Source organism: Trematomus bernacchii, unplaced genomic scaffold, assembly GCF_902827165.1.
Source record: "Trematomus bernacchii unplaced genomic scaffold, fTreBer1.1, whole genome shotgun sequence".
In the NCBI taxonomy this organism is placed as follows: domain Eukaryota; kingdom Metazoa; phylum Chordata; class Actinopteri; order Perciformes; family Nototheniidae; genus Trematomus; species Trematomus bernacchii.
Genome location: NW_022988043.1, coordinates 2,057,381 through 2,082,374, shown reverse-complemented (window position 1 = coordinate 2,082,374; position 24,994 = coordinate 2,057,381). Strand labels below are relative to the sequence as shown.

At 41.4% G+C, this 24,994-nt stretch overlaps 2 protein-coding genes across 2 annotated transcripts in view; both read left to right on the top strand.

Annotated features, from left to right (window-relative positions):
- The first annotated feature begins 849 nt into the window (after window positions 1–849).
- On the top strand, window positions 850–10,021 carry rnf10 (ring finger protein 10). The gene is made up of 17 exons (XM_034118511.1): window positions 850–1,384; window positions 2,145–2,329; window positions 2,435–2,640; window positions 2,746–2,836; window positions 2,939–3,123; window positions 3,865–4,001; window positions 4,147–4,301; window positions 4,759–4,884; window positions 5,054–5,330; window positions 6,752–6,885; window positions 7,029–7,146; window positions 7,253–7,354; window positions 7,471–7,608; window positions 7,726–7,817; window positions 7,966–8,023; window positions 8,748–8,897; window positions 8,987–10,021. The coding sequence occupies exons 1-17, from the start codon at window positions 1,291–1,293 to the stop codon at window positions 9,058–9,060; spliced, it is 2,322 nt and encodes a 773-aa protein (XP_033974402.1). The 5' UTR covers window positions 850–1,290; the 3' UTR covers window positions 9,061–10,021.
- A 1,804-nt stretch (window positions 10,022–11,825) lies between these two features.
- si:ch73-138n13.1 (protein piccolo) overlaps window positions 11,826–24,994 on the top strand; it is a 31,318-nt gene continuing 18,149 nt past the window's right edge. The window contains exons 1-6 of the mRNA XM_034118510.1: window positions 11,826–12,039; window positions 14,222–14,306; window positions 15,572–16,932; window positions 17,041–17,131; window positions 18,484–21,315; window positions 22,174–22,299. Coding sequence (XP_033974401.1) covers window positions 15,584–16,932; window positions 17,041–17,131; window positions 18,484–21,315; window positions 22,174–22,299 — 4,398 coding nt within the window. The 5' untranslated portion in view covers window positions 11,826–12,039; window positions 14,222–14,306; window positions 15,572–15,583. The remainder of the gene's footprint in view (window positions 12,040–14,221; window positions 14,307–15,571; window positions 16,933–17,040; window positions 17,132–18,483; window positions 21,316–22,173; window positions 22,300–24,994) is intronic.

Sequence of the window (24,994 nt, the reverse complement as noted above, 5' to 3'; positions counted from 1 at the left end):
TACAAATATTTTCTGAAGGCTGCACAGACATTTAGATTATTTCGATATTGCATAACCTTTAACAATATTGGCAATACTGCTTCAAACCATGTAAGGAGAATGTTTTTTTTTTTACTCCAACCAGGTAAAAAGTACATTTTGAATGCAGGACCTGTACCCAAGTCCAAATACTTAAACGCTGTGGTATTATTACTCTTACAAGACAAAGGTGGAAGAAGTACTCGGATCTTATACTTTAAGTAAAAGTAGAAAAAACAAAGTGTAAGAATACTCTGTTACAAGTAAAAGTCCTGCTTTAAAAATGTTACTCAAGTAAAAGTACGAAAGTATTCGCATCTTAATATACTTAAAGTACCCGCTATGCAGATTAGCCAATTTCCGAATCATATGTATTTTATGTTTTCATTATAATCTGATGTATGTGTTTATCAAGTTTGTAAAGGTGGACAACATTTAAATTATGTTATTTACTGCTGAGTAGCAGTGTTGATAATATTGTTTATCATTAATCCATATCAGCAAAGAAACTAAAGGAACTAGGTAATGTAGTGGAGTAAAAGTACACAATTAACTTCTGAATTGTAGTGGAGTAGAATTACAACAGCATAATAAGAAATGGAAATACTAAATTAAATTACAAGTACCTCAGAATTGTATTAAAGTACAGTATTTGAGTAAATATACTAAGTTATGTGGCACCAGTGGTTAAATACCTCGTTCATTTCTGCTTTATCTATTTACCCATGTTTGTTTTTTGTACCTACATAGCCGAAACTTTTATAACTACATTCCCCACAATGCTTAGCGGGGCCTGTACTAGACAGCTTTGCAAACTGTATAAGAAACATCCGGGTCTCTCAGGTTTCTATCTGGCGACCCGTCGCCATTAGTAGAAGCTCCCTAACGGATATATTTTTTGGGTGAAAATCTCCCAATTGTTGTGTTTTCCAGCCTTTGGAAAACATCTGCCGCCTTGTTAAGGGCATTTTGTTTCCCTTACCGAGTAAACAACCTAAACTCGGGGGGTGTTGGCCCCGCGTGTTGAGCTTTCGTCCTCTCCACCAGCAACCTCCATAACTTGAGACGCCGAAATCGTGTCTCTTCTTTTTTCTCGGATTGTTTATTGTCAAGATGTCGCCGTAATGGGTTCTCCGCGTTTGACAGAAATGCACCAGGGCCTTCGTCGCCTGACCCGCACTCACTGCAGCCCGCTTTCCCCCTTTGTTTTCCCGTGTGGCGTTAGAGAGCTCGCAGCTCGGCCCCTGTACCGCGGACTTCACGGAGATAAACATGGAGAAAAACCCCAACAGCAGCACCAACAGCAAGGTTCCGCCCCGGTCCAGCTCCACAGGCCCGACACCGGGCGATTCTAAACCCAAAACAGGTGAAAACCCTCCACAATGTTGATGTCACTGGAAGTCTGACATAATATGGACACACTGTGGCCTGCTGGGGCCTAGCAGTAGCGCAGAGATTGTTTATCTGGTGTGGCTGACGTCGCTGTCAAAACATTTGACCCTGTAACAGGCAGAAGAACAGCTAACAGTGTATTTACCTGTTTGTATTCTCCACAGTTGTCGTAAGCATTGATACAGAGACGCTGTCCTTTATCAACTTCTGCATAAATATGTTTACATCCTTACTAACATAGATGTTTAATGAACACATCAACCCGACTATGTGACCGTGCCTGCAGTTTTCTACACGATTAAATAAGTTCATGCAGACTTTTTAAAATCACTTCCATTTCTCATTTAGGTCCTTTTAGTGAAAGTTGTTCCTTGCCTTAAATCAAAATCGTGAACACTCCATCATGAAGCTAGAACATTCATAACAAGAAGGTTTATCTTTGTTACTTTTAATTAAATGGTGTTATATTCTGCAATATACTGTGTGTGGGTTGCCCATAAGCACACTTATTTGTGTGAAAGGGTAAAAAAAGCCTAACTTTTACCCATTACACTAATGATAGTAGTAGATCATTAGGTAAATTGACGCACCTGCATGACGTCAGGTTACAAAGTACCTCAGATTCAATTTTTCTTCCAGCACTTTCTGGTTTCCATCAGCCAAATGAAGATGTTATATTATATCATAATATTAGTGTATTCCTGCCTCTAATGCAATTTAATGTTATTTTTCAGAAAGTAAAAATAATGGAGGCTCCAAGCGCTACAGCCGCAAGCATGAGCCTGCTATTCCAAAAACCGAAAGTTTTCAAGGCCCTCGTCACACCAATTCACAGAAAAGCAAAAGCTTTGACAAGAGACCCGCCCAGAGAGGTGGAGGAAAACAATATGGCGTTGCAGGTGGAGGACGACGTGAGGAGGTTGGTATTCTTAATGACTAAAAAACAACATTTAAGGAGCAAGTCATAAAATAAAACACAGCTCGAACTTGGTTGACAGAATTATATCCACCTCTGCCTCCACAGGTAGCAGAGACCTGCCGGGCAGACTTTAGCCCGGCTCAGTTTGCTGGACCTAAAAAAGTTAGCCTCAACCATCTGCTGAACTTTACCTTTGAACCTCGTGGAGGTTTCGGTGGCATCGGCGAGGGAGGCAACTCTGGTTGGGGCCGCCGAAACAAATGGGGCCAAAAGCACAAGCCCTTCAACAAGGAGCTTTTTCTGCAGGCCAAGTATGTAAAACAAATACACACCTTATTTGCCGATTGGCCAATCCACCTTTGCATTCCTACCTTAAACACTTAGCCTTTGGCATCACCAAATGTTGTGTGTTTCAGTTGCCAGTTCGTGGTGTCTGATGACCAGGACTACAAGGGTCACTTCACTGATCCAGACACTCTGGTCAACTGGGACTGTGTGCAGCAAGTGGTGAGAATATGTCCTCTTTTAAGATGCGTGTATTGGAAATAAAGCCTACATTCATTTATATACTAATGCACGTGATGCCAATCCATTTGTGTTCGTCTACAGCGTATCTACAGTCATGAGGTGCCGTCTTGCCCGATCTGCCTCTACCCCCCTCTGACCGCCCGCATCACCAAGTGCGGACACATCTTCTGCTGGCCGTGCATGCTGCACTACCTCTCTATTGGTGAAAAGAGCTGGTCCAAGTGCCCCATCTGCTATGAGGCAGTAAGCACCGCTGACCTGAAGAGGTAAGTCAATAAAAGCCTTTTAGGCTAACTAAAGCCACCCTCCCACTGGACGAACAAACACTAACAACTGTATTGATTCTTTAATGCAAAAGTTACAATCTGCAATCTGTTGTAGTCACAATTATTAATCGGCTCCAGCTCTGATTGTAAGTGATGGTAGACATGTTAATTTTGCAATGTGACACACGTATTGAATATATAAAAAACAAAATAAAGAGGGATTTGGGAACCTGTATTCATTTATTAAAGGGAAAAACATTCAGTAGATTCGCACTTCTCAAAGCCACCAGTCTCCTTTGACCAAAAGAGTAATTATACCTTGCTGATTGCCATAAAACACCCTCGATTAAACTTTTTAACTTTCCACATTCCAACAATCACCAACTGGTTTGAGAGTTTGAAAGAGGGACTAAGTAAGTGACAGATGTATGAATAGAAGTAATCACTGTATATTATTAACCCTGCGTTCATTGCCGGCCATCATGACATGACACACTTGCTATAAACAGAAAGGCATACTTGTCTAATTGAAATGGTAAGGGAATGTATCGCTTATATTTACCCATGAGCACAAAATATACATATATTCACTCGTATTGGTTATCAGGCAAGAGTAGGAGAGAATACATGAAAAGGGTTAACAAGGACACCAGTGAAGCCTTCCCATTGACGCAGTTTTGATTCTCTTGGTTTAGTTGAATTCTGCGAGAGTGACTTTTAACAATCAGTTTCTTGTTGCAGTGTTGTTGCTATGGAGACCAGGCAGTATGTTGCTGGTGATGTAATCACCATGCGCCTGATGCGGAGAGAGAAGGGGGCTCTGGTGGCCATGCCTAGCTCTCAGTGGGTGAAGGTGGAGGAGCCTGTTCGCTTTGGAGGTGAGAGACGGCCACCTTTTGTTTATGAAGGAGATTTTAATATCCTCAGACAAGTTGGGTTGTATTACTTGAAGTGTAAAATACTCTCCTAAAGGGGATGGTTCTCTTACTTCCTACTCACCGTGCGATGGTGTGTGTTTTCTAGATGTGTGTCTTAGCCCGTACTCCAAGCTGCTGCTGACCTCCCCGACGCAGGTCCTGAGCCTGGTGGCCGAGGAGAAGGCTGCCCTGCAGGCTCAGCTCAGCCAGGAGGGGGACGCCCAGGGCTGCTTCATCCAGAGCGCACTGTGTCTCCTGCAGGTAACTAAACCTGCATGCCTCTCTGACAGGAAACTGTTAAGCAAATGACAGCACATACACAAAAAGTTCCCTGGGTGACATCACTGCATTCAAAATATACAACATGAGCAAAAACACCTCTGATCATAGCAAATAATTATTTTTTTTGCAATGCCGCTTAATATGAAATCAATGTTATTTTCTGTTGCGTGTCTCCAGGTGGAATATGAAACCTTCTTTATGAATCAGAATAAAACCATACATGGATGCAGACAGATATTTGCCTCTTTAATGCTGGCTCCAAACTATAGCATGATTTGGCTTTTTATGAAGTCGCGTTATATTTTCTCTTAGATCCCATATCCCTTGAAACCCCGCTCTAAAATTATTTAGTATGACGTCAAGTGTGCGGTCCTGGGTCCTGGCTGAATTGTCTGATATGCGCATTTTTTTTTAAATGTACGTTTTTATGGTTTAGGAGCGAGAGGAAATGCTGCTGAAGCAGCAGAAGGCACATGTAAGAAACCGGCTTGACCTTTCCTCTCTGACTCTGGAAGACCCTTCTCCTATGGACGAAGTGGTTACTATTTCCAGCATCGCCAAGGTGAGTCTAAAAACAGTCCTTTCAACATTCTTCTTTGACAGCAGTAGTATCTATGAGTAATGGGAAATAATTTTACTTGCATGTTCTTTCTCAACATTGTAGCTTTCTACTTTTATATGGGAATATTCGGGTTCTTCTGTTTAGTAAGAGGTGTCTCTTCCTTCTGTAGCCTGTGCTGCAGTACACCTCTGCATTTGATGACGAGGTTGCAGAGTTTGAGGATGGCGCGGAGGTCTCAGAAGTGCCGGAGGTCCCACAGGAGGCCGAGGAAGAGCTGCCAGGCTTCCCTGAAAGTATTTTGGAGAATGTCCTGGAGGAGCCTCCGGAGGATATGATGGATGAAGCCCCAGAGCCCCAGCCTGAAGAGGAGATCCCCACCAAACAGGCAGATTCAGGCCGTCCTTCCACCAGCGTGGTGCACGGACCCTACTACTATTTTTACCAAGGTGGGTGGTACCCTCAGTACTCAGCCAACATCATGGATCATTTCTGGTTGTTTACTATGAGAAACATTTTCCCTTTTTTAGGACACTGATTTGCAAACTATTTTCTAACATATAAACTTACTGAAGATTTCAGACAAATCCTGCATTTGGTTAATAGAGTGGCGAAGTCCCTCCCCTTCCGGTTGAGCCCCATGGGACCTTATTTCGGAAAAGTTATGCATTGAAGTCAATGGAGAGAGAAAGATTATCTTTCGATCCCGTTTGAATTGTGCCACGAATTACACATATGATGTTTGTCAATTTAAAAGATAATTTTGCAAGTCAAAAAAATTAAAATGTGTCGTAAAACTGTGAAGTAACACATTTGTTTGTGTGAAAGGCTCAATGAACTACATCTCTGTCATCTCACACGTCACCAAGATGGCCGTCACTACTGTCTTGTCAACAAACGATTGACTATCACCACAATGAAACACGTCCTGAAGAATGTCATGCAAAGCCTGCCTTCCTTTGATTCTCTCTGAACTGCCTGGTCGTTTTAATGTTTAATGTCAACCATTTGTGCAGATAGCATGAAGTAGAAAAGATCGCCGATGCTAACGTTAGCGTTAGCATTTCTCCCCCGGAATTAAATGGTGTATTATAGAATGATCACACCGGTGACAGTACTATTCAAAGGGTTCACGAAATATGACTACTACTCTTACTGTTTAACATTTTGGGTTACTTAATGTTACTTCATGTTAAGGCTAATAAAAATGACAAGGCTGTAATGCTAACTAACGTGCTATCTACTAGCTAGGTAGCTAACTTGATCAAGCCACTCCTGGTCGTTTCATCAGACGGGAAGCAAAAGAACGAGCAAGACCCATTGCTGGTATAATAACAACCTGGTACTAAGCACACAGGCATCTTGTTAAAGTTATCTTATTTTAGCCAGCGCCATATAGATAGATTATATCTATATTGCGCTGATCTTAGGTATCTGAATGGTGGAGGTAAACAATTGTGACATCACTTACGCGACTCTGGGATTTGTAGTCTTTCTAGTTACGTATTTTTCATAGTCTTATATTTCAACAGTTTTACGACAAACTGTGACTTTTTTGACATGGAAATGATTTTTTAAGATTGACAAACATCATATGTGTAATTCATGGCACAATTCAAACGGGATCGAAAGATAAGTTTTCTCTCCCCATTGACTTCAATGCATAACTTTTCCGGAATAAGGTCCCATACCCCGGAAGTAAGTGGGAGGGACTTCGCCACTCTATAGAAACCAGAATTAAGTAACATAAACATACATAGTTGGAAAATCTTTTACCTGTTTTTCTCAGCTGTGTGGAAAGTTGTTGTTTAAGTGTCAGTGTTGACTCTTAACTTTTTGTTTTCCTCCCTCGCCCATGTTTCTTCTCCAGCTGATGACTGCCAGCAGATGTTCCTGCATCCTGTGAATGTACGCTGTCTGTTGCGTGAATACGGCAGCTTGGAGGCCAGTCCGGACTCCATCACTGCCACAGTGGTGGAGATAGTGGGACACCAAGTCACTGAGGTCAGCCACACAAAGAGACACAAAAAACATAATATTCAGATCAGTTTTGGTTTGGCTTTTTTTCGGAAACAGATTTTAAACAAAAAATCTACTGTGACCAGTATTCTGTTGATTTGCTTATGTCGTAACTTTAACTGTTGCAGGATATCCGCCGTCGGCATCGCTACCTGGCTCATCTGCCGCTCACGTGCGAGCACAGCATCTGTGAGTTAGCCCTGGAGCCGCCAACTGTGTCCAAAGAGACTCTAGATACATTTGCAGGTGAGAATACATGTTATGGCTATAGAATTGTTAATTACAGGAAGAAGGTGACATAGAAGGTGACATAGAAGTGTTGATTTTATACATTTTCCTCCCAAACCACTAGATGACTTGGAGAAGAGAAAGCGCCTGAGGCAGAAGAAAGTGAGGGATGAGAAGCGCAGGGAGAAGCGAATTGAAATCGAGGAGAACAAGAAGCAGGGTAAATGTAAGTACAGATGTGCAGGTCACAACTGGAGTCATACTTCCAGAAATATATATAAATAAATTGGAGCGTTATCTGGACCGGTGGCTGTAACTGTATTTGCTCTGTATGTTAAACAGATCCTGAGGTGCATATCGGATTGGAGAACCTTCAACATTTCCCAGCATTCGGGTCTCCTCCTCACAACAGCAGCTTCCTAATGCAGCCTGACTTCTCATTTGCCCCCCCGTCACCCCTCAGCACCAGTCCTTCCTCTGGTAAGAGCGTCTCCTTCCTCTGCAGTGTATTGTTCAGAGCTATACATGTGACCGCTGGCTGTTTATGGCCTATGTTTCAGCAGTATTGTGAGTTAAACATCCCTTTTGTTGTTTTAGATGGGATGAGATTCCCAAGTCTGAATGGACAAAGCTCTTCACCCGTTGTGGGTAGCTTGGAGGATGACTCCAACTGTATGTCCTTTGCACAGGTGTGTATTGAAAATATACAAATACCTAGTTGGCAACATCATTTATTTAGACTGCATTTGTCATATCGGGGAAATGCATCACACATCTGAAGTGCTAATGGTGTAGCACATAATCTAAATAAAGAAAATGCTCCTGTGTCCTGTATAGATGCTCAGAGATGGGAAAGCCAGAGGTGATGCTGGGCCCTGGAACGCTCCAAAGAAAGGTAGATTCACAATTTAGACAGCAAAAGTAGCAAGCTTGCAATACTTGCATCATATGTGTCCTGCAAGTTTAGGTTATTTTAGTGCCATCTCTTGTTAAAATTGATATGTCAATACAAAAGTAGTAGTTGTATTGTTCATTTGTGGACATTACTTTTGTATCAACATTGTAGTACCTTCATATATAAATCTACACAAAGAAATGATCTCGATAGTGGGCTGCAGCATTCTGCCAGAAAATCATTGAAATCATTTAAATAACAGCAACAGAATCAGTCATAGCTGCAACTTGTATATTGTTTTTTTTAAATATGTCAGTGTCATCTTCAAAACTCTGATTTTTGGAATCAATAGAAAACCGTAATTTGGAATCTAACTAGTTTATTTGCTGTCTTTTGTGCAGAGTTAAATGATGAAATGGTAACTTATTTGTTCTTATTCAACAAGCAATGTGCTGTATTTAAGTAGTATATCGTTATTAATATCTGTAACAGTGCTTCACTTTTAAAAGGTCTGTTATACAGCTGTTTAAAACATAAAACACTTAAGATAGCTTTGTTCTTGCCTATGTGCTTGTGTGAGCTGGTACATGTTGCACATACTGACAGGTGTGTGGACGTAGTAACTGGAGCTGAGTTCAGTGCACTGTATTTCCTGTAAAGCCCGTTTTTAGCAGTGTAACTCCCCGAGGGCTTCCTGACATCAGTGTTGTGTTGTTCCATGTAGAGCTGCTCGCCCCCCCGGCAGCAGACAGCGACGGAGAGAGCGACGGGTCAGACCGCGTGCCGGTGCCCAGCTTCCAGAACTCCTTCAGCCAGGCCTTCGAGAAGGCTCTCCTGCAGCTGGACTCTCCTCCACAACATGTGGTCGTCCCAGGTCTGGCATCTATCAATTGACTTTATCCAATAAATAGCCTTTCTACAATTCAAGTATTTGTTTAACACTCACCCTTGGTTGTCTTTCAGATGAGAAAGGAGGAAAGAAGAAGAAGAAAAAGCAGAAACTTCTATTCAGCACATCCATGGTTCACACAAAGTAGACGACACTGAAGTTTATTTAACCATATTTGTCTTGAGTTGATCTTCCTTATGCTTGTTTTCATTTCATACAGATCTTTCTTGGAGCTACTAGCTATTGAAAAAAAGCTTTCAGTACGTAGCTAAAGTTCATGCTGCTTTTAGTTATTCTCTCGTTGTCATCAGTTTAATTTATATACATTTTCCGGTAGGTCAAAGCTTTTCAGCGCCCTCCTTTCACAAAGCAAACTTTTGGGTTACATTTAGGTTCAGATGCTAAGTAAAGGGAGAAATAAAACATTTAAGCTTTACATGGCTTCAGGGTGACTTGCATCACAGTCGTTTCTGTATGATGTCAAACTTTAAGAAGTAGACCCTGAGCATCTAGGTTCCATGAGTTACATTGATGAGATCAATCTGGGTGCTTGATATTACAGTAGCAGTCAGCCAGCTGCAGGTACGGTGCACCTTTTTACAAATCTTTCCAAGATACTCAGTGCTCAGACATTCATTTGGAATTTCCTCTTAGATTAAATGGAAACATACCTCTCAGTGTTTGCTAGTACTTCATCACCATTCAAGGAACAGAGATTTTGGAAGTTGTAACAACAACATGAATACATAAAATACCATTGTGAGGAAGTGAAAACACAGTATTGAAGAGATTAGATCTGTTGGTTCAACAAACAGTTGATACTGTTATATCCTATACTTTCTTCCGTTTTTAGTTTTCTCCTGTCATCTTAAAGGTTTACTCATTTTTTACTTTTATTTCCCTAGCTTGATTTCAGTGTTGAAAAGGTTTGAAGCTAATGAATTGCTGACATCCAACAAATGCTTTGAAGAAAAGTGGATTGAATATGTTTTGGTTTGAGGGTTCTGTAATGAACTTTTTAAGTTTGAGCAAGTTTAAAGGCTAGTGGACATAAGTAGTCTGATGAAATGAATAAACCATTATGCACAATAAAGAAACTGACTGTTTAATGCTGCTCTTAGTGCCAAGGCTAATAAAGGTTCTGGTTTGGTAAGGTCAAAAAATGGAAGTCTCCATCAGGACAGGTGCTTCCATATTTTTGATGCAGTATTTAGTTTTCTCCACATGGGGGCAGTCCTGTACAACCAGTATAATCTTTGTCATAAAGTTATCTCAGCCCCAGGGTCAACGTTTTATATATTAAATGCCTAATTCATACCAAGATGGCATACAAACTAAGCATATGGTTTTTTAAATGTTGCCTTATACTCATTTTTTATATGGTTTAAATTAAGATTATCTTCATTAATTGTTGTTTCTATAAAATATCAGATAAATGTTCATCACACTTTGCAAGTCCAAGATGATGTCTTCTCATCTCTTGCATTGTCAGTCGACAACCCAAAGATGGTCATTTAAATATAATATGAATCGGAAAGTATGAAATCTCATTGGAGAGGCTGGAATCAAGATTTGTTTGCACGAAAAACTTCTTTAACGAGGAATTTATTTATTGTTAAATTGGAAATTATTTTTCTGTGAACGACCAATGGATTAGTGTAGATTTATTGGTGCAGCTCTAATTTAATTATATGAATGATATAGGTATCCTTATTTATATGACAACATGCCTGTTCATTATAACAGGCATTAGCCAACGCTTTATTCTAACTAAGTTCATACATGGTTAGTCAGAAGGTTTGAAGGTAAGGTTTCTCTTGAAAGTGACACATTATTTCTATAGTAGCTGGAAAGGGATCGTTCTCTCCAAATCGCATTATCCAAGCAACAGATGCGTCAAGTTATCCACATTAAGATCCAATTCATCCCGGAAGTCAGTGATTAGCTTTTAAAATACACAAGTTGCACGAGTGATACTGTGGCTATTCACGACGAGACAACAGTTGTGAAACTATTGTACTTAAGTAGAATGTTAAGTACTTGTTCTTTACTGGAGTAATTATATTTCACATCATGTTATACTTCTACTAAATATTGTAGGCTTGACTTGACTACATTATTTTTGATAAACTAGGTTACTACATTAAGTATTCACATGAAACAGTTTAAGTATAGATTAAGCTAAACCGCAGTACAAAAAGCAATTGGAACCATCTCCACCTTATTAAAGTAGTTAACAGTAGTAGTGAATAACACATGAATTCACCGATTTAATAAAATATATTTTAATATCTTATATACAATGGGCCAGTGTGCAGATTAAGTTAATACACTTTTGGGAATTTACATTTTGATGCTCATACTTTTGTTCTATTACTCAAATAAGAAAATGTAAACATAGTTGTTATACACTTTAGTAGGCTATTGTTACGTAAGTAGTGTACTCAAATGTTCTCACAGAGATAAATTGTGACTCCTTTGTTGACAAATATACATTTACATTTGGTGAAATTGAATAGCTGGCAGTAAATATAGTTCTAAAAAAAAGTAAAAGGCTTTCTTTACCAGCTGCAACATCCAAGTAATCAACACATAAATGCATCACAAATTGTAATCCAAATTACCTTTTCAAAATGTTTTTGTTTATCAACACTGCAGTAATGTTGCTTTTACTTGATTAAAGATTCCATAACTTCTTTTATCACTTCTACTCACATTCCTTCCTTGAGATGACATCTGACTCCTTAGTTGTGATAACATCTTTAGTAACATTAAAATACTACTTCGAAAGCGTTTGGCTGCCATACTCAGTTGAGTTTGTTTGTGTTTTATTTCGAAAGGATTAACCGGAACTCTCTTACGTCATGTTTACGTACTTGACTTCTCTTCAGAGGCTAACCACTCGTTGACGCTGTCGGGTGTCAACAACACTGCAACCTGAGACGGGATAGCCAGCCCGTCGGCTAGCTAAGTAAACCAGCTAAAGTTAGCTTCTCCGCTAACCTCTGTATTATCCTACTGTCACGACGACTGGTAATATAATAACTAATCTAAGTAGGAATATATAAATTGTCTTTGAAGTTGTTTCGACGCGAGAAAAGGCAAAACGGAGGACTTTTTCATCCTGGTAAGTTGTCTTTGGTTTCTATCAGACAGCAGTGTTTCCATTTTGCGAGTCTTGAGTTGTTAGCTTACTGTTGCTAGCCAGCAAGCTGTTGATGCAGTTTACCTTTCCTGTGTAATTGGTAGACTGTTTGGACTCTACGTTTGTTCTGACACTTTTTCAGTACTTCTCTACTTCAGGATAGTTGTTATGCTTTAAATGCACCTCTTTTCTGAGCAGGCCAACTCTGTGTTTTGCTAAATGGACCGGGTACTGTGCACGATACGAGGTGTTTTAACGTGAGGTGAGCGCACGGGACAGGAGGAAGAGCTCACACTTGTTGCAGAATGAGAGACAGATTTTAATGGCAATAGCTATTATAGATCTAGTAAAGGTTGTTTATTTAACAGCCACCTATCAACCACCTCCTTAACATAATTGAGATTTCATAGAATAATGATTTTTTTTTTAAAAACACAACGTAATTGATCTGCTTGTATCAGGTTGGACATTTTTAGAGTTTGGAGCATTTCACAGGCACACATTGCATCTTTTGATTAACACATTTACACACATTTAGCTTGCCCCTGTTTGAGACCACTTTATTTCCCTTCCCTTAATCTACTGAATCAAGTCTTTATCAATAGTGATGCATATTACATGCAGCTTTCTTATTTTTGTATTATTAATAGCCCTTAAAAAAGTCGTACGCAAAAGACAATAAATAAATATGCAACGGAAGGCAAGAAGAAGCCATAAAGGCAATACAAAGAAGAACAAAAAGTCATTATCAGTAAAGGAAGTATCACACACATAGATAAGAAAAGTACAAAGAAACGCAATTATTAAAGTGTTAAATAAAATGAAGCAGTCATGTCCTTGACGTCAGAAGACATCTGAGGTTATAAAACATATTTGTGGATTGTTTATTAATCCTTAAATATGTTTTGTCGAGTGAGTGACTGTACTTCCTCTTTAAGCTGCTAATAGATCAGTTGACATTAACTTGCATTGGCTATGTCAGGACATCTGTATAACTGGCTAAACCAGGTTACTGACTTGATATCTTTTGCTGGTAACATTTTGAGCTCGGCTCTCCACTCCTGCTTCCTGCTAGAAATCAAAGACATGTGTCTGACTTGTGCTACACCTACTTCTTAAAGACACACTGCTAAATGTTTTGAGTATTCAACATACAAATCCTGCTTGAAGTTAAGATATTGGACTTGTTGCCTTTTATAGCTTCAGTAATTCGTCTTGTGAGGAATACTCGTATGTCTTATGTTATAAAAGGCGGACACTTTCCTAATCCCTGCTGTGCTGCGCAACCCACCATCAGACACAGTGAATGTTTAACATTCCATCTTTGCAAAGCATTTCCTGCCAACATCTACTTATCAACTTATTATTTTTGTTAGGCAAGCAAAAGTCAGTTTTTTTTCCTGTATAATTCTCCATTTTTTACGCATTGAATATAGGGTACAAATGTTGTTATCACTGCTTAAGTGGATGAAACTTATCAGCAGGAGAGGAAATGAGCAGCGACCATCTGCCAAGTATAGGTTGCCTGTGGCAGGAAAAGATGTCAGATCACCTGCCAACATGGTGGATTGAGTTTCCTTAGAATAAATACATATCATTTCTGGTCCCAAATAAAACATAGCTATGGATAAAGGTTGCATAACATTTATTTCAGTGACCTAGCACAGTGGTCCATAAGGCCCATTTGAGACCTATTAAACAGTATAACTTATAAGTTGATGTATGTAAAAAAAGAGCAGGCATAAACCAATGGCTCGCATATAAATTGGCAGTTCCCATTACAGTATTATAGCAACATTCACAGATTGAATTGACATATATATTTAGCAGTGAGTGATGGCAGGCCGGCAGTGATAGAAGCCATAATGCAAATAGAAGAAGATGAAAAGGTAAACATATAGCAGCATTCAGATAATGACTTTCTTCATGCACTTTGTTGTTATGTTTGTCTGGGCATAAGCCATCAGCTCGAAATGTAAGGGTGTGACTATATTTACAGTGTCTGAGTAAACATTATCATCAATTTGCTTCTGTGTGGAGGCGTGACAACACCACAGTATTTGGACAACCCTGTAGCTGCTCTGCTGTGATTTCTCTTCCACAGCCTGAATCACAGCAGTCTTGATGAGTTAAAGCTTGTTTACACAAAGTGTGTTCCTCTTAGGCTCCTTCATCTCCTGTGATATGACATCGCTGGCTGGTTACTACAAAAGTCAGAGCTCGACAGCAGACGGTTGACATCTGGTCAGGTAAGATATTTACTGGGGTCTACCTCGCAGCAGCTGGATCCAGCAACCAACTGTTGCTGGTCTGCTCAGCAACATGTGGAAAAGCATTACCATTTGTGAAGGGGTTTCTAAAGGGCTCACACATAAGTGCTTGTTTTCTATCTTTGTTTTCACTATGGAAACAAATGATACAACTGATTGTCGTAGTGTGTTAAAAGAGTCAGGATTTCAAGATATGTCTTATTTGACTACTCCGTCTTTGACATTGTAGAGTCAGTGTAAAACAAACATTTGAAAGTTCATTAGGGGAGGAGCTGAGAGGCAGTCTGGTGTGAGTTTCAGTGGAATCCACCATTCACTGTCGGAGCCTGATTTGCCTGTGTTACAACAACATGAAAATGAAAACAATGACATTGTACAGTTGTCCGGCCCCTCCCATGTCTCAGGATCTGCCTTAAAGCTACACAGACCTGCTCACTACTTAGGCTAAAACATCTACCATATTAAGACATCACATAGCTATTTTTAAATATTGAGAAACAAGACAAATTGAGTGCATCCTGCATTAAAACATTTCCTGGAAGAATAAACAAAGTATGTAGCCAAACAAATATAGTGTATGTAAAACTAAAGGAACAAATTCAAATAGCCGTCACAGCCGAAACGTATGATTATGAAAAAGGTGCTGGAACAAAAGTATTCTTTCATAACAATATGTTGGTAAAGAAAAAGCACAGGTGTAATTAATTAACAGTAATGATTCTCCTGAGCTGTCGTTAATGTTATTAAGTCCAGCTGTTCTCTTTCTGCTATGATAAGTCCAAATGTCTGATGTCTGTTCTAAAGGAAATCATAGGTTATTGATTGATTAATGAATCACAATTGTGAATTGAAAGACTTCCAGTGAGCACTTCCTGGATGTCGTGTTGAGTCTACAGAGTTTCATTTAATTTTGTGTAAAGCATTTCATTTTATTACTTTGTGTTGTGCTTTTCTACTGTGACTGGTCAGGTCTATCAATGTGAATATGGAGGACAAAAAAAGTAATTGATTAATTATATCACCCCATATTTAGCTCACACGTGTACTATAACCTGCATTAAAGTGAGATAACCTTGTGTAAATATCTTTCTCACTCATGTGTATAGTTGTGTCGCTTTAAGACACTCCCGAGACAAAGTCCACAGTAATGGCTAGATAGTGTGAGTGCTTTGAAGCTAATAATACAAATCAGCAGAAATCAGTTTTGTTGTGCTGTTAGACTTTTTTTCTTTTGCATTTTGAAGGTGCTGTTGACGATGATGGCTGCTCAGGTGGAGGTTCAGACTGGGGAAGTAGGGAGGACGGTGGGTGGAGGACGACTCCACCTGAGTCCCCTTACTGACTCCAGCAATAAGAGTCTCATTGAGATCACTTCCATCAACCAGTCCCATATCATCCCTCCTGAACCTAACAAGCCTGCCCCGAGTCCCAAGCCACGGCTCACTCCTAAACCTTTCACCCTGGAGAGGAACCCCACCATTAAGCCCATACTTGCTCCAAAGCCCCAAGCCAGGCCCCGGCCAGAGTCCACTCGCCTGGCTGGGCACAAATCAGAGCTTCCAAGCAGTGCAAAACCACAGCAACCAGTTGCCCCTAGCAAACCCAGGCCAGTGTCAACCAACCTCAACCGACCCGCCTCTACCTTCTTTAAAACATCTAATAAGTTGAACAGTGGACAAACAACCAAGCCAATAGTCCAGCCATTTAAACCGGCTCCTCCTCTTGACCCTGGAGATCCGAGCAAACCCTTTCTTCCTATAACAGCAGAGAGAGAGAATGTGAGAGAGAGGCGCAAATCCAGTTCGTCAAGCTTGGCCTATTCCAAGAGCCTTAAACAACTTCCAGCTGCAGAGTGGTCTGGAACCACTAAAAATGAAAATGCAAAGGACTGGAAGCCATCCAGTGAAGGTGGGTCCTCCATTACCAGAGCCAAGTCCATGGGTTTTCTCATTCAGGTAGGGCAGGAGGAGGAAGAAAAAGAAAAAGCTAAGCCAGAGAAAGCAGTGCAAATGCGACCGCAGCCCCGAGGCTCCAGGCCCAGACCTGTGTCGGCCCTTTTCCTTGACAGTCCAACCGAGACGGAGACACCAGCTCCTGCCCCTCGCTGGGCAAGAAGACCGCTCTCAGCCGATCTAACATCCAAGTTTGAGTCTATCGGTCTGTCTTTGCACCGTAAATCTCCCAAAGCAAACACTAAGGAAAACACTCCAGAGGAGAAGCCACTGCCGCAGAAGAGAGAGCAGGAGAAACCCCCGAAGAGCCCCCCACCACACAGTACTGATGGTGTAGATCAGCCTGCTGTTTTAGACCAAAGCAATAAAAAGACAGAAGAAATGACTGTGAAAGAGACTGATGAGGAGAAGCGTGCAGTTAGCATCAAGTCGAGAATCAGTCTCCTCCTCGATTCGTCCTCCTCTCCTGGGCCAGGTGTCACAGGCCAAGAGTCAGATCCTCTCTCTCCGGTGCTGACAGTCCCTGAAACTGAACCAGCAGTGGGGGTCAAACGGCTCATCAAGCAGCTGACGGAGGACACAACACCGACTCAGAGCCCCACTGTGAAACCACCTCCGAGGCCCCGCCCCTTGCCCCTTGACCTCACTAACAGGTAAGAGCTGCTCCTATTTTCTCTTCAGCATGCTTTTGTCCCATGTCTTTGTCCTCGAGTTCCATTGTCATGCATGGCTTTTTGTCTCGTGTGATGTATGTTCATCAGGTTTTCATCCGAGAAGTCGCCAGACATTGGCAGTGTTTCCCCCAGTGAGGCGACAGAGCGCCATGAGATCAGCAGAGATCCTCAGAGGAGGGTAAGAAAAGGGACTAAGCTTCGTAGAAACTCGTTTCTGTCGGGGTCGGTCTGTGTTTAACCGGGCAAATGTGAATGAGAAACAATCTCCCAGCTAAGTGCTGCCACATTCTCTCCTGAAAACATGTCATCTCTTTGCCAAAATAAATCCAACAACCAAGGCCAATAGAAAGTAGATTGAACAAGATAGAAGTTTCCATAATAAGCCATATGGTGTGCCATTTACTATTGGCATGGTTTGGTAGTACATGGGGAAATGGCTTTTTACGTTTGAATATCAGATCATTCTGGCTGTGTTAACGCATATAACCTAAGTTTTGGCAGTGGTGTTTGTTTTGTTCAACCTCATCTCCTATAACCTGTCTTTGATAAACTGTATAGTAAAAATACAGCCACTCACACCCTTAAGCAGAAGAATGTCCCCATTTAAACCGTTCAAACAAAGACTTGCAATCATGCATTCATTGAATCTAGAGTTTGGCTTCAAAATTATATTTTATTTACTATTTTAAATGTATTTTGTTCTGAATTTTCCACTTCAGATATCGCTGCTCTTTATGTGTTTGACGCAAAGCATGACAATCAATGTTGTTTCTCATTTTTAACATATCCCAGATGGTAAAATAATATTCCCTATAAGATTTGGTGTACAATAAATAATTCAAATGTTGAGTTCTAACTGGCATTTAAAGGGTTCAAAGTTAATTAAAGTTTGTTAAAAGTAGATTGAAGTTGGTTAGAATATTCAAAATGGTTCAAATGTAGAGAAATATATGTAATTGTATGAACATTTATAGACAGAGACTTTCTTAGTAACTTTTAAAATCGAGACACACGGGTTAATACAAGTGTTTACATTTGCTGTTGACCCCTTGTCTCTCTGTTAAAAAGACAAAATCCCAAGAGGGAATGGGACATTGCAGAAAAATAATTGTCACTGCCATGATTCAAAGCTGTGTAACCTGAGACAGCCGGCACATGAATCATCCCCTGTGGCTGCCTGTTATGAAACACACAGAGAGGAGATCAGTGGGAAAAGGTCAACACGGATAGGCTTTCATTACCACCTCTGCACCACACCCACTGTTATGAGGCCAACATAGAACACGGGGATATCGCTTGGACCCTGACAGTTGTTATCTTAATAAGTTACTAATTTAAGGACTCGGTTTTCTCATAATGTCATTAATTTGTTTTTAATTATTATTTCTGTCAGGTGTTTCCATATTTGTTCTAACAGTGTTTACATTTGGAAGAAGTTTGAAAGGAAAAAGCATGATTCTTAAATGCAAACAAGTGACCATTTTGCTAATATACTTTATTAATTGACATGATATCTCTGACTTTCCTTAGATTGAAGAGTCAGCAATCACCCCCAGTGACCAGAAGACGTTTGAGGACCTAAAGGACTCAGAGGAGCAGCTTAGAAAGCCCCCCGTGCCTGGTCCCGGCGGTGACGTGCAGACAGTCAGAGCATCCTTGTTTGAAAATGTTGTGGAGAGGCACAGTGTGTTCATGGTGGAGGAAGACAAGCCTGTAAACAAGGCTGATGATTCGCTCAGCAGCCCGTCGTTTCAGAGAGGAAATGCTGAAGATGAAGGAACTCTGGTGAATGCCACTTACAGGGAGCCTTTATCCCCATCAAGTCCTATGAGGGTGTTGCACGCCTTTGACACGGTGCAGGCAGTGGAAGAGAGCAGGGTGGTGAGTGAGAACATCCCATCAGCTCTTTGGGAGGATAAGGCCATGACGCTTCGCTCCAGGCGCTCGGAGGGGAACAGGCCCGGGCCAGAGAGCACAGCACAAGGTGAACCAGCTGTGGCTGAGATGCAGGAACAACAGCCTCGATATCTGAGGATCGGAGCTTTGAATAAATGGAGCGCTACAGGTCTCGAACAAGAGGCGAGTACAGAGATTGGGATGCCAAATAAATCACAAAGGGAAGGACATGTGGCTTTGGATCAGGACACACAGAAAGAGGCAGAACAGGAGGAAGTGGCTGCAGCTCCTAAACGTATGAAAACAGAAGAACAGCCAAAGCCCAGGGCAACCTACTTTGCTCTGACGGGACAATTACAGGAGCCATCTTCTCCTGTAGACGTATATTTAGGTGACATGACTGTGCCGCTTGATGATTTCTCTGTGCGGTCTTCACCTGGCAGCTCTCAAGGAAAGGTTAATCAGATGAGAAGGAATCCTTCATTAGATGCAGCTATGGTAAACTCTCAAGATCAAGGTGACGACTTGAAGATGAGGAGCCACATGTCGCACAGGGAGATCAGAACAGCGTACGATGGAGAGATGGCGGATGACATTATGGAAGTTGAAAACAAAAGAGAATTAAAAAAGGAGACGGAAAGACACATGGCAAAAATGAAAGAACTTGAGAGGGAAAGACAGAGACGTCTGGAAATGGAGAAAGAAGCACATTTAGAATTTGCACGATTGAAGGAGAGAGAAATGCAAAGAGAATTTGAAAGGCAAAGACAGAAAGCCTACGAGAAGGAGATTCGGGACTTCGAGGAGAAACAACGTCAACTGGAAAGGCAAAACCAGTTAGAGCTTGAACAGAAAGAAAAGCTGCAAGAAGTGGAGAGCGCGAGACTAAGGGAACTGGAAAAAGAAAGACAACGGAAACATGAGAAGGAAAAACGGCGTGAATTAGAGAGACAGGAAAGGCTTGAAAGGGAGAAACTGCGAGAGCAGGAAAGAGAGAGGCAACGTGAACAAGAGATGCAAAGACAAAAGGAGGAAGAGAGGCAGAGAGAGCTGCTGGAAATCCAAAAGGAGAAACAACAAACGGAGGAGCTGGAGAGAATCAAGGAGCAGGAGACACTGCAGCTCTTAGAGTTTGAAAAGCTGAAGCGAAGGGAAAGGGAGAGGCAGCTGGTATTGGAGACGGAGAAGCAGAGACTTAGAGAGAAGATGGATAGAGAAAAGGCAGAGAAACTAAAACAGATGGCTTTAGAACAGGAGATGTTAAGAATGAAAGAGCTTGAGAGAGACAGGGAACGACAATGGGAGATGGAGAGGGAGCTTCAGAAAGAGATGGAGAGGGAAAAGCAGAGAGAGGCGGAGAGGCAGAGACAAAGAGATTTAGAAAGGGAGAGACAAAGACAACTCGATTCTGAGAGGCAGGAGTTAGAAAACCAAAGGCTGAGACAACGGGAAATGGAGAAGGAAAGGCTGAGGAAGGAGGAGATGGAGAGAAGACAGCTCATGGAGTTGGAGAAGGAAAGGCTGAGGAAGGAGGAGATGGAGAGATTTAAAGAGATGGAGAGAAGACAGCTCATGGAGTTGGAGAAGCGAAAGCAGGCAGAGAGGGGCAGACAACAGATTATAGAGATGGAGAAACGCAGACTGAGGGAGAGGATGGAGGGGATGGAGAGGGACGAGGCAGAGAAAATGAGACAGACAGCCAAACAGCAAGAAGCAGAGAGGCAGCGACTAAAGGAGAGACAGAAGAAAGAGGAACAGGAGAGGGGGAGGTTGGAGTCTTCACATCTCAGACCTAAAGTGTTGGATCTGGACTCTGTGCGGAGGAATGACTCCTTTTCTAAGGCATCTCCGCAGCGCAGTGACCTCGCAACACGATGGAAGGAGCCATCCCCGAGAGCAGAAGAGTCTTACAGATCTGCCATCCTTGACATAGACTCTTTCACGTCCCCAGCTCTAGTTTCCCCCAGTACTGTTTCTGGTATTCAGGGTGTAGACGCTGCATTTGGAGCTAGGTTGCAGCCTACACCTGATGTAGATGTTAGCTGGAGGGGGCCACCACAGGCTTCCGGAGGTATAACGAGTCCAATATGGACGACGTCTCCTCAGGACCCGTGGGAGCTGCGGCCTGTTGAGATGTCTGTGGACAAACCTGAACCCAGAAAGCACGTCAACAAACTGAGTCCAGAGCAGCTCCTCCTCAGGCAGGAGGAGCGGCTCCTGGCCCCACAGAGGAACAGGTCTGCGGGGCAGGAGGAGCCGCTTCACCTGGCCTCTCTCTCCCGGACAGCGTCCAGGAGTGGAGGCTCTCCAGGCAGAGGCCCTCCAGGCGGGGGTCCTCCAGTCGGGGGCCCTCCAGACGGGGGCCCCAGCAGCGCTCCTGCAGAGCAGATCTGGCTGCCCAGACAGCCCCAGCCTCCAAGCGGCCAGGTGGACGTCTGCGTCCACAGGAGATCACAGGGATCGCAGGTAAGATAGCAATGAAATACTATCAGAGGCAAGGATTACTCATTTCTTATGGAAAATAGTTTTAATTTTGATATAACGGAAGTTCAACTATTTTGGGGGATATTGTTTTTCACCCACTGTTTAAAATACCTGGCACTAAATCTAAATCTAAAGTACAAGTTACTTAGCATTTTTTTTTTTTGTGTGTGCCTGTCAGAAAATCAGCAGCGGCCTTTTAAAGTAGGGTAAGCCTATACATATATATATATATAAAGGGAGACCTGTGCGTCACTTGAAGCAGAACAGAATTCTTTTATCCACCCATATTTGCTCTCTCTCTGCTTCGAAAAAAAGGTTTGTTTCCTGAGCGAAAGGAAGGATCGGCTTTTCAACACACTCATTGATGATATCACTATCGGGCATCCCTATAACACAAATAGCCACCAATGCTAATTAGATAGAAAATCTAAAGAAAACCGTGGTCTTTCCCTGCAGGTTTATTAGGATTATGTTCAAATGCCTGATTCAATACAGTGATGACTTCTAGGATTCAAGGCTTTTATTGTCATATGTACATAGCTACAGTGTAGTTATGACAATGAAATGCTTAGGTCACAGGCTCCTCCAACAGTGCAACACAATACAACAGATAATAGTGATGTTTATTGAGTGTGTAGCCTACATTTGTGTACTAAATCTACTTTTAAAACGTCATAAATGGAAATGGTTTCTACCCACTTGTGAAGTGACCATGGTTCCCAACAAAGCCACCTGCCACAAAACACTGCAGCACCCAGCATGGTTATGAATAGCTTTCAGGAAACATGTGTACAGTGTATGAAGATATGAAGTTGACTGCGGTTCCTGTTTATGTGCTAGGAGTTGAACAGGATGCGGTCTCGCAGTGTTTCTCGGCGATCAGCTCCTTCAATCAGCGCTGTGGAGGGAAGTCTTTCCAGGATGAGGAGTCGCAGCGCACACCGAGAGCTGGAGGACAAAGACTGGGTGAGTCCTGCGCCTCAAACAGCTCAACTCGCTGAGAGGAGAGACCGCTGTCTGAGTCTCTGCTTCAGAGCGATGGTTGGATGTGAGCTCTTTATTATAATCACTGTTTTCACACGGCTCTGTGGAGACAGCGAAGGAAGTGTGTGTGTACTTGAGTTTGTACTGGATAATTGTCTTAAGTGTCAGTAGGTTGCTTTAGAAGTGTACTTTTCATTTAGTTAGTTTTCCAGAGGAACAATACTTTGGTGACAAGTCGATGCCAACATTTCGAAAAATATGGCGGTAATCGTTATTTCCTATAGAATTTTGGGTACCATAGTGAGCCTTAACACCGTTTGGGATTGAGAGTAACTGTTTCCCATAGTGCCATGGACGATATAGAAAACGTGTTGACTCAGAGTTAATGCTCTGTAAATACCTTATTCTTATGAGCTAGAGAGTTAGTTAACAGTAGATCTTACCAGCCGGTGGAGCAAGGTTCTATAGAGCTGCAGGATGGTGAATGCATGCTCTACTCGGTAAAAAGAAAATTGGGTTAGGGTAAATAATAACGTTATCAGGATGTGTTCAAGTATAGTCTTGTTAAATTCAGCGTTTCCAGGAACTTAAATAAATACTGTTTTCAAATCAAAATAAAAGAGATATCGGGAAGGGAAATAAATAACCTGTTTAACTTCCTAACAAAACATAGTGTAAACGGTTAGAAAGGAGTATATACTGTATTTTGAGGAACACGATTGGTAACGAATAAACCTTTAACACAAATGTCCTTAAAAGTCCTAAACTTGAACTTTTATTAAAATGTAGTTATTTTAGCTTGAATTCAAACAGAGCAACAATATTCATGTTGTATTCTATTTGATCTTTTTACAGAAAATAATATGTTTGGATGTAAAACCTTTGTAAATTGATAAGATGAGATAAACTTGTTTTTTTCAAAAATCTTTTTATTTGTTTTTTTGCAGACATAACAACTTCAACACATTGAATGTAGTACAAAACAATTTGTCTGTTTAAGGAAAGAAAGATTAGATAATATTTGAATGGTCCTGTAAAGGGGACATTTGAGTGTTACAGCAGCAAAGGGACAGTGCAAACATGAAGTACTAAAGTAAAATAAATAAGTTTAATGGTAAAAAAATAAATAAATTGGAAGGACTGAATTTTGATTTTAAATCATTGCACATTATCACCAACATTATTATTAGTAACTGATTAAAACATTTTATTAGATATTTAATTATTTTTCATGCTACTTGTTATTTTCCAGAACCATTATGTATTGAAGGTGGAAGAATGCAGGTAGATGCGTGACAGCTGAGTGCTGCTGTGCCTACATAGTTTAGAGTTGTGACTAATGTTGATGGCACACCTCCACCCATCCCAGGCCTGTAATTCAGGATTGGATTAGCCAAATGGTTAATGAGTACCTGTCCTCAGTGCTCGCTTGTCAGAGGCTTGTCAGCAGGCTCAGGGAAAGCTGTGAAGTGAAATGGCTTGTAATGATCAAGGGCCACGCAGATAAGCAGACATGTCATATATGTGTCACAGTAATCCTTGGAGCTGATTTTCCTCATATCCGTTTTTTCTAACTTTTGACTTTGTAGTTTACATCTGTTTCTTATATTTTTAAATCATGGAAAATGTGTCTTCATATTTGCACCAACAAACTTTACATACACCAATATATCATCTGTTCAATCATGAATAGAATCTATAAATATCTAGGGTTGGGCTCGGCTGGCTCTTTGTCATTGAGACTGTAATTGTAGGCCCAGGTTGAGGGCATACAATATGAAACCAGAAGTATAGTTTATTGTGTCTCATAATCAGTGGCGGCGCCAGGGTATGGCTGGGGTAGGCTACAGCCATACCAAGAAATGGCTCAGCCCCACCTTAGCCCCACCATGAAAAATGATGCAAATTCAATTAAATAATAAGCAAAATGCTAAATGTTGAGAACACGGATTGCGAAAATATATGGGTCGTGTCCACAGCAAACAAACTGATCCTGCTGTAACAACAAGTGCACGTTACTGATGCAATATGGTTGAGACCATTCGGGCTTATGCTAGAAGAGGGGTGCAAGGAATAGTCTAAGTAGTGGGGGAGTTGTATACACTAAAGGTGTGGAAATTCTCTGGCGTTATAATATCAGTGCGGCCGCGGTCAGATCAAAATGCTTCCGAATGCAATTTGAATAGACCTACAGCCAATCAGAGCAACGAAACGTTGGGTCTGCGTCATGCATTACTGATTGAGATCAGTCGAAACCGCCATTCAGTATCCCCATTGGATCTTCAACGTGTACTATCATACGTCACGTTCACAGTGATCCCTTTTTATTTACTACAAGACAAATGTGCCGTTTTATTTCATACAGTTCCATTTGGATTGAGACAGGGCAATAATCTAAACCTCACGCGTGGCGTTTCACTGTCAAGGGGGGCGATATAGCGTGTATGTAATTACATTGCAAATACTGACTTGAGCCCCACCACTGTATGGGTTAGCCCTACCATAGATTACCCAACACAAATGCTCTGGCACCGCCACTGCTCATAATTGCACACTGCGTGACAAAGAGCTCAGATTCAGTCACTGTGAGTTAAAGGTCACTACCACCATCTAGTGGCTGTTTTTCAGCCTCACCTGGTGTCAGTGCGAGTTGTTCCTCATTCCTGTCTGCTGTTCT